General features: G+C 33.5%; 1 protein-coding gene and 1 long non-coding RNA gene across 2 annotated transcripts; one reads left to right on the top strand and one right to left on the bottom strand.

Moving 5' to 3' along the window:
- Positions 1–626: 626 nt before the first annotated feature.
- On the bottom strand, positions 627–1,777 carry LOC105792035 (ethylene-responsive transcription factor 2). The gene has a single exon (XM_012620396.2). The coding sequence runs from the start codon at positions 1,630–1,632 to the stop codon at positions 805–807; it is 828 nt and encodes a 275-aa protein (XP_012475850.1). The 5' UTR covers positions 1,633–1,777; the 3' UTR covers positions 627–804.
- A 12,808-nt stretch (positions 1,778–14,585) lies between these two features.
- On the top strand, positions 14,586–16,059 carry LOC128042876 (uncharacterized). Its single transcript, XR_008198371.1, has 3 exons — positions 14,586–14,678; positions 14,868–15,099; positions 15,453–16,059. It is a non-coding gene; the product is annotated as an uncharacterized LOC128042876 (long non-coding RNA).
- The last annotated feature ends 578 nt before the right edge of the window (positions 16,060–16,637 follow it).

Here is a 16,637-nt window from a genome sequence, read left to right on the forward strand (position 1 = left end):
ATGTGGAGAAAATATATATTTGACATATAAAATATTATATATAAAGAAAAATATATCAAAAAATTAGTTGATGTTTATATTATATATAAAGGAGTTATTAATATCAAATATTTTAATATAATGATATATGTAAAATATGTATTTATTATATAGTTACATAATTATTTTTTAATTTTATGAATAAAAGAATTACTAATTAAAAGATGAATTCAAAATAAAAATTGAAAAAAATATATTTATTAAATTAAAAACTTGAAGCACAATGAAATAAAATTACAAATGTGTTTAAAAAAGAGAATTGAATTTGGGTCGTAAAGATAAAAATATTGTATATCAAATATTAATCTGCACATGATTGGGGTGGCTTGTAAAACGAGAACGTAGGTAATGGGTAGGTAGGAGTTTAACCTATTATAGGTTTTGTCCCACCTAATAGTTAAATATTTTTAAACAAAATCTCTCTAAAATTATAAAAAAATAATAATTTCTGCTCTCAAGTTTGAATACCAACTTTGTATTTAATCATGAAGTTGTGTACATTCTTAAATCTAAAATAAACAAATTTTAGCTCAATTGTCCAAATATGCTTATTTTTCTAATTTAAGAAATGGAGAGAAATATTGGTATTAAAATAAAAAAAAAAGTCACATTTTCCATTAAAATGTGCTTACTCCAACCAAAAACAAATAAAAATTTCCATGAAATAATGACAAATTCTTTGTAATGCTCATCATGATTTGAAACCTAAATTGGGGAGTCTACGTAACTTACAGGTGTTTACATTAATCAACCACCACGTCAGCATTAACTGAGTAACACCTGATTGCCATGTGTACACGATCCAATTTCATACTTAATTTCTACTCCTGATCCCATATCTAACCCGGCTTGGGCCACAACCGAAGCCGAGGGAGTCACCTTTCTCCTCCTTTTCGGCGATCCGTTCACTGAGCCGGAGGATGAAGAATTAGACGGCTCAGGTGATGTCCTCTTTGATGTTACCCTCACTGGATCAGGCTCTCCGGAATTGACCCTCAATGGAAAATTCAACAAAGCCTTGGACCCGCGCATCCTATAAGCTGCTTTATCATAAGCCAAAGCCGCATCCTCAGCTGTTTCAAATGTACCTAACCAAACCCGAGCCCCATTTTTAGCCGGGTCCCTTATCTCAGCTGCGAACTTCCCCCACGGCCTTTGCCTAACTCCTCTGTAATGCCTCGCTTTGGCGGGAACCGCCGCCGGAGCAACCGTGTTCACAGCCCTATCTACTTTCCTTACCGGTGCCTCAAATGAGATCTCTTGCGGCTCCGGTTTTATAGGCAGGAAATTCATGGAAGAGTTATCGGAGGGCGCCCATCCCACGGTTAAAGCATCTCGGAGGAACCCGAAAACAAGCATGTCTTCAGAATCGTTTTCTTTAAGAGGGAGGTCACCCCAGGTTTCAGTCAAACATGGGTACAAGCGGTTGAAGCTTGAGCTCCTACAAACCATGGGGGGAGCCGTGGTTGTGGTAGTAGTGGTACAATCAATGGATGCATCGAGTCGGAAGTCTGATGGGTCGCCGAGTAAGTGTCGCCGAATTGAGTCCAACATTGCTAAGTCGGAATCATTGCTACTGAGATACATCTCCATAACGAAACCTGTTAAATCTTGAGTAAGTTTGTGATCGTGGGATTTGGAGTACGTTTTGTTTTGTTTTAGGTAAAAGATTGAATGAAATAAGGGAAAAAAAAATAAAAAAGAGGAAATGTGAGAAATGAGGAGTCTGAATATTCGTACGGCGAGGAAGTGGGTTTATATACGGAAACCAGATGCATGAATTTGGGTTGGCGGATTTTTCCTTTTTGATTTTTGTTATTATTAATTATTATTTTATTACAATAATAATGGGGTTTTATTTCCTTCATTTGATAATGTTGGCTTTTATTATTATTTTTCAAAATTGTTTATTGATACCTTTAAGGGACGTACTTCCTTGAAAGTTCTTTTCATACACGTGATAAATAATTACCATTCATGTAATTAATGTAATTAGTAAATTTTTTTATAGTTACAATATGATTATTTAATTTTTAATTTTTTAAAAATTAGTATAATAGTAATTTTAATACTCAACATTTATAAATTATGTCAATTTAGTTTTAATTTTTTTAAAAACTAATCCTCAACATAACACATTGTGTACTTTTTTTTAGTTTTGTTTTTTATGACATTAAAGGTTATTTTTAAAAGAATGAGAAGAGATAAAATTATTACCTTGTATTTTTTGTTGTTTTATTTTTTGTATATTTTCAATTAAATTTAATTGATAAATTTATTTTTTAATCTTTTAGGTGAAAGTGTTACAAAGAAAAACAAAACTATAAAAAATTAAATTACATAGTGTGTAAATGTTGAGGATTGGATTTTTAAAATTAAGACTAAATTGACACACTATATAAATATTGAGGGTTAAAGTTGAAATGATGTCAATTTTAAAAGTTGCCACCGTTAGTTAATTGGTGACAAAAAAAAAACAAAATTGAATGAATAACTAGGTGATCATTTTACAACTTTTTTATAAACAGATGACCATTAACTAAATGATAAAAAAATTACTAAAAATTAGATGACTATTAACGTAATTTAATTAATAAATTTGAATTTGTTTGCTCACTTCCAAAAATCCATGACGTCATCCTTTTGATAGCAACAATTGTCCGTTGTCCATTGTCGTGCCTAATTGCCCACTTGCTCTTCCCTCTTCAAGTTGATCGGCTGATAATATCCGTGCGTTATAAAAATTAAAAAATATATATATTATTAAATACTAAATTACAAAACAAAAATCAATCAATTTTAATTCTGAAAAAATTTTGAAGATTGGGAAACTTCAAAGATTTTAAACCAAATAACTTACAAAGGATGCTAAAAATTGCACTTGTATTTTTTTTTTTAAAAGAACTAGTAAATGAAACATTGATTTTTATGAATAAATGGAACATAGAAGACAAGATTGAGAACTTAAAAATGACAAGACAAGATTGAGATTTGACTTTCCTTGTCCAAAACGGATACATTGGTGTTAGACAAAACATATGGTAAAATAACAGCAAATAATAATAAGATTGGATAAGTCAATAAGACGATATTAGAAACGGACCCACTATTCCTCAATTTGCACTCCTTCTTATGTTCCTTCTAGGAAGGTGAGTTTATACTGTGGCTACACTTAATTAAGCATTCTCTCTTAATTAATCTCCACTTTAGTTAAAATTTTCATTTTCTTTTTGAGCTACTTTTGATTGCCCATTGGCTGCTGATGTATTGATGATTAATGGGATTAGCATCATGTTATATAGATTTATTGTGCACTAATGGATCTAAAATGTGATTGCCTTTTTACTAATGCCAACTAGTACTACCCAAGAATCTAAGACAACCCCATCTTTTATCCCTTTATGCTTGGCTATGAGTTTAGACAACTCTATTGCTGGTGTGAGTGAGAAGGATCTAAATTACTCATTACCTGCTCAAACTCGAAAATTTATTCAAAAAATAGTAGGATTTAAGAAGAAATATAGACCCAAAAATGAGCTTAAACAAAAATTAAAATCTGTTTTCTAAATGAGTCGGGTTTCGGGTAAGGTTTTTTTAACTTGGACTCGACTCGTCCTGAATCTGCCTAATTTTTTTCCTTGTTAATGTTTGTTGTTGTTTTGTTGTCATTTTGCTATTATATTGCTACTATCTTGTTTTTATTGTTTTATTGTTAATTTTGCTTCTATTTTAGAGGTATGTGTCTACTAACATGTAACTATCTTAGTGTTATTTAAGTATAAAGATTTTTTAAATGTACTTTCAATTTGTTGGGAAACATTTATTTTAATATTTCTAGTGTATTTGATGTATTATATTTTTTTTAAATTTGGTTTTATATAAAAATAATAATAATCTAAAAAAATTTATTACGGGCGAGTTGGGTGGACTCGAGTTTAGCATTTTTTATCTTGGCTGAGCTTAGATAAAATTTTAGGCCCACTTTTCGAGTCCAATCCAGGCTCAAAAAACAAGCTTAAATTTTAACATCGACCTAACCCGACCTATGATAAGATCTAATGTAGACTTCAATCGAATAGAATTTACTCGAATTATGAACTTAAATATAAATACTGATAATGGTTCAAAACATATTCAAGTTTGAAACGTTAGATTCATCTCATATTGCTAAGAAATATACAATATAAAAGAAATTAGATAATAAAATCTTTATAACATAAGATATACTTTAATGTGTTGATATAAGACTTAGATTGGTTTGCGATTACCACATTAGTAATTTTTATGTTGATAATAAAATTTCCATTCCAAATTTGTATTTTTTGGTTAAAATAAATAATTAAAATAGTTGAAGTGAAGTAGAAAGAAGAAAGGGATTTCACTGTATCATTCATTACAAAGTAGTGTAAAGATATTTGTATATGGGAATTGAGGGTTTTTACAAAATTATTATAAAAATAAAAATAACCAAAATATTATAATTTTTTTTATTTACAAAAATATTATAATTTTTTTATTTACCAAAATATACCAAAAAAAATTGTAAAAAGCCTGCACCGAATTGACAGCACCTTGGTCAGGCCAAAGCCATTGGCGGCACCAAAGGTGCCAAAGCCATTGGCGGCACCAATGGTGCCATACTGATTGGCGGCACTACTCGTGTTATAAACACGAGCTCTGTCTAGCTGAAGGGAGAAAAATCAGAAGAAAAAGAAGAAGAAGAAGAAGAAGAAGAGGTGCTGCGTAAAAGAAAAGAAAAAGAGAGAAAGAGAAGAGAAAAAGAAAGTACTTTTTTTTAAAAATAATTGATTATATTGTTGTTATTGTTTTGTATATTTTGTAATATTTTTTGTTTTAGTTTAGTTATTAAGATTAATAAAACTCAAATTGATAGTTTTAGTTAGTATTATTATTATTATTATTATTATTATTATTATTATTATTATTATTATTATTATTGTTCTTTGTTGTTGTTGTTGTTGTTGTTGTTGTTAGTATTAAGATGTTATTAATGTATTAAGATGTAACTTAGTAGTATTATTGTTAGTAAAAAACTAGTATTATTATTATAGTTAGTTAGTTATTATTTTAGTACAACCCTAATTAATAATTTTAGTGTGTATTATTTTGAGTATAAAATTATTAATATTATTATTGTGTTAGTTATTAGGATTAGTGGTTAAACAGTTTTCATGTACAAAATTGCATATTGAAACATTAATTTTTTTAAGTAATTTATTTACCGTTCGAGAATTTTTATGAGATTTTTTTTTGACAGATTAAATATTGAAGATGGATGCTAAGTTTCTTGTATGCGTTTATTTCGATGGAGTCATCTTGACAACAAGTGTTGGATGTGTATTTGAATGTCGGTAACAAATAGCAATGAGATTTAATAGAAATGTATCGTTCGATGAAATGAAGGCAATGATTAATGCAAAAATTCTTAGACGTTGTGGGAGAAGGATATCAAAATTTTTTTACAAGTTTCCAGTTTCGACAAATCCGGTCAAATTCGTCGAAATGGAACTTGTAGACGACGAAGACGTGGAGACAATGGTCGATCTCTACTGTGGGAATGAGAGTGAGAAGAATGCACTGATTCACTTATTTGCTGAGTTAGTTGGTATGGAGCAAAATGAAGATGTTAATGCATCTGATGGAGAAGACGGGGCTAAAGAACCGTGGATGGTGGCTCCAATATCATACGTTGATAGCGAATCAACTATGGGTGGGATTAGTATCGACCTGAATATTACACCCGATGTTGATATGGTTGGTGGTGAAGAAGAAGGTGTTGGCGAAGAAGAAGGTGGTGGCGATCATTGGGATGAAGAAGCCGATAGTGATGGTGATCCCGATGTAGACGATGTACCTGATGATATTGACGATGAAGATGTCAACAACGATGAAAGCATTAACGCTTCTTCGGTCGGGGAGCAGATGCGGGGTATTTTGATACACAATAATCCTGGGCCACACATGTTGCTCATAGACCCCGACGCAGTGTATGTAGCTGAGTTTCCGGAGTACCCTAAAATAGTTCATTCTCATGGGCTAGCCGTAACATCTGATGATGAAGAGTTATTCATAGGCCAGAGATTCAGGTGTAAAGAAGAGTACATATATGTCATTAAACGGTACAGCATGAAGATATCGGTGGATTATAAAGTCTCCGTGTCTACTTCGACAATATATGTTGGGGAGTGTTGGAAGGCAGCGGAAGGCTACAATTGGCGGGTAGGAGCTGCATTCATTAGAAGTTCTTAGATGTGGGAGATACGAAAATTTGTTGGTCCTCATACATGCACATCAACACGTATGACAGAAGATCATGGAAAACTTGATTCAAAAACTATTTGTACGTGTATTATGCCAATGGTGAACGACATGCCGACCATTAAAGTTTTGGTATTGATTGTCGAAATGCAAGCACGATTCTAGTATCGAGTCTCATATCGGAAGGCATGGATAGCTAAACAGATGGCGATGGAGCAACTGTATGGGGATTACGATTCATCATATAACGAGCTTCAAGGTTGGATAGCTAATATGCGGGAGTACGTACCAAGGACTGTGATTGAGTTGCAGACAAGGCCATTTTACGGCTCGGATGAACAGTTACGCCGGTAAAAAGGATTTTCTATCAGATGTTCTGGACGTTCGATCCATGTGTACGGGCATTTCCCCACTGCAAGCCACTTGTGCAGGTGGATGAGACCTGGCTGTATGGAAAATATACACAGATCCTACTTCTTGCAGTTGCTCAAGACGGTAACAGAAACGTGCTCCCGATAACATTTGCATCATCTCCGATAGAGGGAAGGGTTTAATTGTAGCTATTAGGCGTTCTAGTGTGCTGTGGAGATCCGTTTACTGCATTCATCACATTGCGTCTAACTTCCATAAAGATTATAAGAATGCAGACTGGAAGAGACAAGTCGTGGCAATGGGTAAATGATAACCTTATCTTTTCAATATAAATTGTAATGTTTGATGTTATCGACTTACTAGAACTTATTTTTCCTTAATACGTATGCAGCGTACGAGTTAGAGCCACATATTTTCCGGCAAAGAATGATCCGACTTGAGAGTGACATGGAGGGGCAGACAAACACATCTTTCCGACAATGGTTAGGCACAATGGAGCCGTGGCAGTGGGCTCAAAGTTTTGACGAGGGCTTTCGTTATGGCCATATGACCACAAACTTAGTCGAGGGGATCAACGCTGTCTTGTTGAAAACACGTCATCTTCCGATTGCATCGGTATTTTCTGCTACTTTCTACAGGCTGGCTACTTTGATGCCAAGAATGGGTCAGCAGCAAGTCGACTAGATTCAGGCGGGACACGTGTTTGTCGAACATGTCAAGGATGCAATAGTCACAAACCATCGGTTGGCGAGGTCAACGAACATGGAAATATATTCACGACGACTGGAAACATTTCGAGTTACTGAGACCATCAGTCGTCGACCTGGTATACCAACTAGGTCGTACGGAGTTGATCTCTGGAACAGACGGTGCGAGTGCAGGAGGTTCGAAACACATCATTATCCCTGCGCGCATGTCGTGGCAGTGTGTGCTAAAGTCAACCTTGATGTTGAATAATATGTCGATGATGTGTACACGCTGGAGTGCACATTGCGTGTCTGGGAGAATGAGTTCCCCGTCCTGCCTGACCTATCTACGTGGGAGGTGCCGCCAATGACTTTCGAGCTTCTCTCGCATGAGGCTACGGAGGAATTCAAGGGTCGTCCATGATCAAGCGAAATCAGAATGAGATGGAAATTAGGGAGAAATCTGACGGAAAACGTTGTGGAATATGCAGGTTAAGTGGTCATAGTCGGAATAAATGCCCTAACCGAAACTTTAATGTTGGACAGTCATCCGGATCGGGTCGGAATTGACCTAATGCTGTAAAATTTTTATGTATATTGTTATAAAAAGTATAATTCATTTAAAATAATTTTTATTATTTGGCTTATGCTTATGCTTAAATTGTATCCAAATCGTATCCAAATTAAGTTATAAAATACCATGTACGCATTTGGAATTATTAAAATTATATCGACAATAGAGGCATTTATAATTGGATTCACCTTTAATATAATGTAAAAATAGAATAATTAAATATATACAAAAAAATTCAGAAGTAAGCAAATATTAAATTAGATATATTAAATTTATACAAAAAGTATATTAAACCCCTAAAATTGATGGTTCGATGGTGTTGTCCTAGGGGTATACCTATTCGGAGGTCGACGATCACGTTCTGGGCGACGACCAACTTCATCATTCGACGCAGGTGGGGGTGTGCCAAACATAGAGGAAAAATCATGTGGCTCGTTCGCCACCGACGAACTGGATCCGGAATGAGTCCTATGATGCTGCGGATACGGGTCAGATGGGTCGGGCATGCCGTACTGCAACGGGTAGGATCCAAACAATTCAAAGTCGTAGGCGTATTCATCCCCTGCGAAGCTTGGAAAATAGTCACCGCCCACCAAATCTGGACGATAGCTATGTGAATCCACATTTTCCTGTGATTGTTCGGGATCTGGCTGGGGCTCCTACTCGGGCTCTGCTGGTTGCGGACAATAATATGCCACTGGATCCATCGGGCTCGCTGCGTTCGACCCCCCAAGTTGCTGTATGTGCGAGGGGATTACAGTCGACTGGCCTCTAAGTATATATGGCTTCCCGCAACTATAATACCATTGTATATACGATAATGATGGTTGCGGGTCGGTAGCCATAACCATCTGAGGTATTCAACGCAATCGATCGTTCCACAGTGCCACAAATTTTTGGTGCTTAATTTCTCAATCCAATTGAAATCTTCCTCTCTTAGTCATGCCGTGAACTTCCCCCACCAGGCACGGTGGATCCGGGATAGGTTGGATGCAGCGAAACTATCGTAGCACCTGATCTCGGTGATACCACTCGACTACGTTGAAATTGATAATTGGTGCGTTAGTGCACCATATGTGGGAATCAACGTATGCGGACGAGGGTACAACATTCGTAATTTTCGGCCTACGGTATGGCATCCATATAAACTGCATGATTAATAACATTGTAACGAGTTAGAGCCATAACATGTGAGTAAGATATAGAAATAGAATAGATGTCATGAATATTAGAATAGCAGCTTACCCCTTCCCGGGCATGCTGTTCAATCATGAGGCGGTATATCGGGACATCATACGACTTCCCGATGCCTGGACGAACAGTCCACCTACAAAAAATAATATAAGGTTTAGGGTTGGTAACATTAGTCAATATATTATGACTACAAATAATGACAATTTATATTTTATCACCTGAGTGGCAGTGGATACACATACGGTTGGTGACTAACGGATGCCAAAAACGGCAGCCGATAAAGTGCCCAGGACTGCAGCAGTATGAGGCATCCGCCGATGTCGAAAACATTCGGGTTTGTCGCTCGACAAAGCTCCCGGTACAACATTGCTAGAACGGCGGAACCCCAGCTATACGACCTAGCAGTGGACAAATCAGCTAACAGGGGCAAGTACATCAAATGCACATTGTCGCCGTTTGCATCAGGCATCAGTACTGCCCCTACCATATGCATGATGTACGCTCGAGCAACGCACATCAACTCACATTCAGTGGCATTCGCTGATAATTGTCCAATTTTGGCTTTTAACCATGTAAATTTTATGCCGGAAAAATATGACTCACCGTCACTTAACGAGTCTCCTAGGAGCTGATAACAAAGTGCAGTCAGATTGGTAAATGAAAATACTCCCGTTACGGGACTCACGTCAATTGGGAGCCCAAGCTGCAATGCAACATCCTCCAAGGTCACCGTGCACTCCCTGCACGGAAAATGAAAAGTGTGGGTCTCCGGGCGCCACCGCTCCACTAGCGCAGATAATAAATCAAAGCGCAAGTCAGAGGACCGGATCAATGCTACTGACCCAAATCCGGCTAGCTCCAAGCACGACATCAATCGTGCATCCGGAGCTTTCTTTAAAACACTCACACGGCCCCTTAATACTCGGAACGAGTCCTGATAGTGTTAAATTAAAGAAAATATATTACAATAACATAATTTATTTGTATATACTGTGTATATCCTTTTTAAATAAATAGAACTCGTGATTAACAAATAATAAATCATACCGCGTTATTAGCCGCATCAGATATGTGTTCATCGTTTCCAATCAATTGAGCCATTGCGATGCCTGCAAGTTGAAAAAAAGTTAGTAAAAAAATCTTACTTCGGCCATTTATTCGTATTTTTTTCTCCGCATTTTATTCCTTTAAAAAATATCATAATTTCTAATTTTATAATTTTACATTATTTCAGTGCATAATGTTTGAAATTTATTAATTTATTGTGTTATTTAAATTAATTTGGTGTAAGAAAATAACCCTTACCCCTGCCCTTTGCTCGTATTATTTTCTCGATTTTTATTACTTTCAATAAAAATATATTATTTTCGTATTTTATTATTTTATATTATTTCAGACATTTTCTTTGAAATATTTTGTATTAATTATTTCTAAATTTAAAAAAGTTAATAATACACTCTTACTTTCGTCATTTGTTCGTATTTTTTCTCCGCATTTTATTATTTTAAAAAGATCATAAACTTAGTCTTTTATAATTTTACATTATTTCAGTGCATAATGTTTGAAATTTATTAATTTAGTGTGTTGAAGGGAATAAAAGAAAATAATAAATAAGGAGGGCTTAAAAGGTAATTAGCCACATATTGGTGCCGCCTTTTTATTCCCTCCATCACACTCTTTTTTTTTCCTCTATTATTTTGGTAAATAAAAAATTTTAAAATATTTTTTATTTTTTTATTTTTTGTAATATTTTCGTAAAAACCCAAAATACCCTTTTCCCTACCCTTTGCTCGTATTATTATTTTCCGATTTTATTACTTTCAATAAAAATATATTATTTTCGTATTTTATTATTTTATATTATTTCAGTACATTTTGTTTCAATTATTTTTATTAATTATTTCTAAATTTTTAAAAAATTTACTAATACACTCTTATTTCGCCATTTGTTCGTATTTTTTATCTGCATTTTATTATTTTAAAAATATCGTACTTTTTAATTTTATAATTTTACATTATTTCAATGCATTATGTTTGAAATTTATTACATATACAATTTTTTCGCATTTTATTATTTTCGTGAATATACAATTTCTTTTTTCTTTTCGTATTTTATGTTTTCTTAAACATATTTCTTTATCATTTTACTTTTAATGTTATTTTCCTAAAATAACTAATTTCAACTTACTAAGTAAATTTCATAAAAAATCCCTAATCACAAATAATGACAATGTACATATCATGAATTTTTTCATTATAAATATATTTCATAAAATATATATGCTAAATAAAATAATAAAATACGATAATGTACATAACATAAATTTTAACACACAAATATTACAAAAAATTAATTTATAAAAATTACCTTTTTTTTCTTTTCTTTTTTCCTTTCTTCCCTCTTCTTTTTTTTTTCCCTCTTCTCCTTTTCTTTTCTTTCCTTCTTTTTCTTTCGTTTTTCTTCTCCTTTCATCTTCTTCTTCTTTGTTTTTTTTTCTCTTCTCCTTTCATTTTCTTTCCTCTCCTTCCTTTCTTTCTTTCTTTCCCTCTCCTTCTCCCCCCCACCACCGGCTGGTCCCTTATTACACCATTGGTGCCGCCAATGACATTGGCCTGACCAGGGTCTTGTCATTTTCGGTGCAGGCTTTTTGCAGGTTTTTTTTTCTGCTTTTTGTTTTTTTTGGTAAATAAAAAAAATATATTTTGGTAAATAAAAAAAATTATAATATTTTGATATTTTTTATTTTTTTATAATAATTTTGTAAAAAACCCGGGAATTGAGACTTATTACTATTATTCACAGTGGCAACGCCCACCTCGTCTACCAAACTACAAGTATAACCTTTGAAATTGACCAAACTTTGTTCGGTCATAACATTGACCATTGACAACAAGAAAAGTTCGCTTTCCATTATATCTGAACCTTTGAAGCATTGAATGTGGCCACCACGTGCCAGACATCCCCACGTGCGGGTTTCTACATTCCACACCGCAATGTTTGAGTCTACTATTTATGTTATGTCACGACAAAAACAGCATCCTCCTTTGTCTTTGAAATTCGACATTAATAATGGAGTTCTTTTTGCACGCATGCATTCTATTTATTATTTTGAATACAATTCTAATCCATTTTTTATTTATTTAATCATCAAGTTGTCCATCTTCTTTAATTTTTTTTTAAACTAAGTTGCATTTCTTTTTTTCTATTTAGGTTGCATTTTTTGAATAGCAAATGCAGAATGAACTTTTTTTTTATGGATTTTAATTTGATTAAATTATTATAATATAATAAATTTCAGGTGTGAACCATTTAATGAAGCCGTTAATCTTGAAATGAAGTAAAAAAAAAAAAAAAAAGAGGGAGCGATTAACAGCTGCATTACGTTTCTATTAACATGATTAAGGCTTAAAGCAACAACCTGGTAATCCATGCTCTCAAAAATAGCGGCCTAGACTCAACTTTTTGAAAGGATTAAACAACACAGAATCCATGACCAACTAATGCAAAAGATATGTAGTTAAATAAAACTAAAGAATTTGTCTGCTAATTGTTTCATGTCAATCTATTGCTACTTAAATGCACCCGTAAGGAATCTCTCTCTCTTTTTTATTCATTATTTTGACTGTTTTTCAAAACTTCAACTTTCAAACCTTGACGATAATTGATGAGATCTGTACCCACAATTACATAATATCAATACCGAACCCATACGTAAGGCCATTTTTTAAAAACCTTATAACCATTAAAATACAATCTTTTAAAAGAGTAACGGTATTTTTATTCTTTCTTAAGATATATTCAAAAGGCTACGGTAGGGTTGTTACTTATTGAAAGAGAAATTGCAGGTTTTCTTTTTAATATAAAAAAAATTGATATGATAAATGTATTTTCTATATTCGTTTTATGTTAAATGAAAATTAATTTATTCGGGGTTTGTAGTTATATTTTTTAACAATATCATTTTCAGTATTTCAACTTGAATTCTTTTTATGTGAGTGTAATGTGTCTTTATTCTACACGCAATACTTACACCATGTTTAGTTGGTTATAATGGCCTATTACGGCCTACATTGAATCCATTCCTATTCAGGGAAGAGGTTGCATAGCCATTCTCTTCCCTCACCACTGAATAGGCATTGAATATGAGTTTTTTCCCTTTTCAATTTTTGCCCTCACCTCAACACTATAGCCCTTCTCACCTAGCCTCCCTTATTTGCTTCGCCTCCAGCCACTTTCGTTCCTCTGCTCTTTCACGTCAGTCGATTGAAGTTATCATCCTCCGTTCTTTCTTCTTTTTCTTTTCCTCAGTCGATATTACCTTAAAGCCATTAGTTCCTCCTAGACGGTTGGAAATGAAACTGTGGAGGTTGCCAAGACAGTTCTCGAAGTCGCCGACATCGCTTGGAGCACCATGGAATGTTGCACCACTTCCACCACCTTCACAACCTCGACGATAATTCTCCTAAAAATCATGACGCTTTCAATTTTGAAAAAGAATTGATGTAACAACCCATTTTTAGTGGTGTCAGAAATAGTGGTTTCAAGACCACGATTCCGACGAGTGAGTAAGTATTTTAATATTTATTTAAGGTCTATGGGGTTATATTAGAGTCACATTAAAGTTTCATTAAGAAATTTTGAAGTTTAAATAGTTAATTAGGTAAAAAGTACTAAATTGTAATAGAAGCAAAAGTTGAATTCTATTAGTTTTATGGGTTATTTGGCTATGGAAAGGAAAGCTAATGAACTTAGATGGTAATTATACCATAGATGTTGATAGAGGACAATTATGGACATGTTTATGCTAATATTTAAGTTATAACATAAGAGCAAAAGAGTAAATAATTAAATAAGAATGAAATAAATAAAACAAAGCCTATCATCATCTTCTTTTTTCTTGTTCAACCAAAAACACCATTGAAGGGGGGAGAAAAGCTTCGTTTTTTGTTAATTCACTTGCATGGTATGCATTCAAGTCCCGTTTTTAATAATTTTTATGTTTTTGAGCTCGTTTTAGCTTAAACTACTTAGCCCAGGGGTTAAATTGCAAAACTATTTAAGGTTGAGGGATATTCCATGAATGAAATTGATGTGGTTGTGATATTAATTGATAGTTTATTAATTTTGATTGTTAAATGACCATGATTTGTTAAGTGGATTTTTATGAATGTAAGGTTTAGGGATTAAATTGCTTAATTGAAGATTTTTATGTATATTGTATGAAATAATGGAAAATGTAGATTTTGTAAGCTTAGGGAAGAATTGGTTATCATGAGTTTAAGTTAAAATGGTTAAATTTCAAGTTACGAGCTTAAGGACTAACTTGTGAAAAAGTTAAAATTGGAGGGTAATTTTGTAATTTCATGATAATATGAATTATAGATTGAATTGAATACTTTAGGTTATTTGAAGTACTTAATTGAATAAAATTATCTATTTAGATCAAGATAAACAACAATCAGACTTAAATCGGGGAAAAACAAAAGCTTTGGAATAGTCTTCAACTCTACTTTTGGCGACTATAGTTATCGAGGTAAGTTCGTATTAATTATAATCTTATTAATGATAGTTTGATTGATTATCAGTTTTATTGTGTGAGTTATAAATTGACTTGAATATATATATATCGTTGTTTTGAATAATTTACGGTTAAATAATCTTATTTGAACCTTAAGAATTCTTAGGATACGAATGGTATGTCATTAGGGATTTCATGATTCAGGTGCTAGTCTTGAATGTCCTACCGATGACTGAAGTCCTGAATTTTTTGCGGATTCTCCATAGCTCGGGTAAGCAGCATCGTGTAGCTAACATTTCGACCCACAACTCGTGTGGCAGACCCATTTCATAACTCGTGTAATCGCTATTGAAAAGGAAAGGTTACAGCTATATGGAAAGGCACAGTATATGTGAGCATTCCCGAATATCCAATGAAATTCTAGATGGTTCAACGGGTAAGTAAGGGTTAATGGCAAGGTATGTATACAATTGGATAATTGATAATAATATTATAAAAAGGTAAATTTGATGAATGCAAATGATTAGAATGGAACAAAATAAGTATGTGATGAATGATATGTACATGGCGATTCACTTATGATATGGTTGATTTTCTATATGTGTTATGCATGAGCTTACTAACTTGTGAATTTGGTGGTGTATATAGGATTTTATTAAGCTTATGAGTATGGTAATGATGTTATGCATATTTCATTAAATAAGTTTAAGAAGGGTAAGTTTATGTTTGAGTTTATACGAGCTTACTAAGTACTGGTTGCTTACGTAGTTATTTTCCTCTATTTCGTAGATTGTTGGAAGTTTGATCAATTAGAAGCTTGTCGGAGTTCTATCACACTATCCAGCAATCACTTCGGTAGTTTTTGAGTTATTTTGGCTAAGGTTATAAATGGCATGTATGGGATTTTATATAATGATAGCTTTTGAATATGCTAATGATCAATTTGGTATGAATATGACTTTTATGTATACATTTTGTTTGTGTGGACTTATGGTATTTTGGAAAGTTTATGTCCTTTTGTCACTTTTAAATACTTTGTAATATTTGGTGTAGTTGGTTTGTTTATATATTAAAAGCCATATGAATATGGTTATTTTGGTATGTTTTTTATGAAAGGTGACTGGTTTGACAATTGATGTCATTAGGTAGCTAAATTGACTATGTTTTGTGCTTGAGTTGTGGCATTATAGATTTGTTTTCATTGAAGTTGTTTTGGTATAAATGAGGTGCCTTTGAATGGCATATTGGCTAGGAGAATTAGATTAAATGAATTGAGGAGAGTCAAATTGAATGAATTGGTATGTTTATATGTGTTTGAAATGTGTTTAGGTCTGTTGAATGTATGCACAAATGGAGTAGATGGATGGGAAAGTTTTGGACTTAAAATGGTTTGTTTATAGGGTTAAATTATGGAGCACACGGCTTGGAACACGGGCTATCACACAGCTATGTGACACACACGGCTTGGTTACACGACCGTGTGTCACTTTTTATTTCAAGTATAGTTATCACCTGGTTTAAGACATGGCCGTGTGTATCAAGTCAGAGAGTTACACGAGTTATGACACGGTCGTGTGATCTAAGTCAGTGAGTTACACGGTTTAAGACACGAGCTGGGACACGGCCGAGTGTCTCATTGTTTGAACACTACACGGTTTGGGCTATGTCACACGGCCGTGTGACCCCTATTTCCTAAATTTTCAACTTTTCCTTAGATTTTCTAAATTGTTTCAAATTAGTCTCATTTTGATTCTGAACTGTTTATAATGCCTCGAAAGTTTAATTTAAGGCCTAAATGTGTATGTTTGTTGGATTTGTTAAGATTTAAATAAATAATATTAAATAGCATTATTAAACTGTTAAGATGTTAATTGTTATGATTTTTATGGTAATGCTCCGTAACCCTAGATCGACAACAGAAACAGGTTTAGGGTGTTACAATTGAAAACCCTAAAATTTGAAAATCAACATCTC

The sequence above is a fragment of the Gossypium raimondii genome, chromosome 8, assembly GCF_025698545.1.
Source record: "Gossypium raimondii isolate GPD5lz chromosome 8, ASM2569854v1, whole genome shotgun sequence".
Lineage (NCBI taxonomy): Eukaryota > Viridiplantae > Streptophyta > Magnoliopsida > Malvales > Malvaceae > Gossypium > Gossypium raimondii.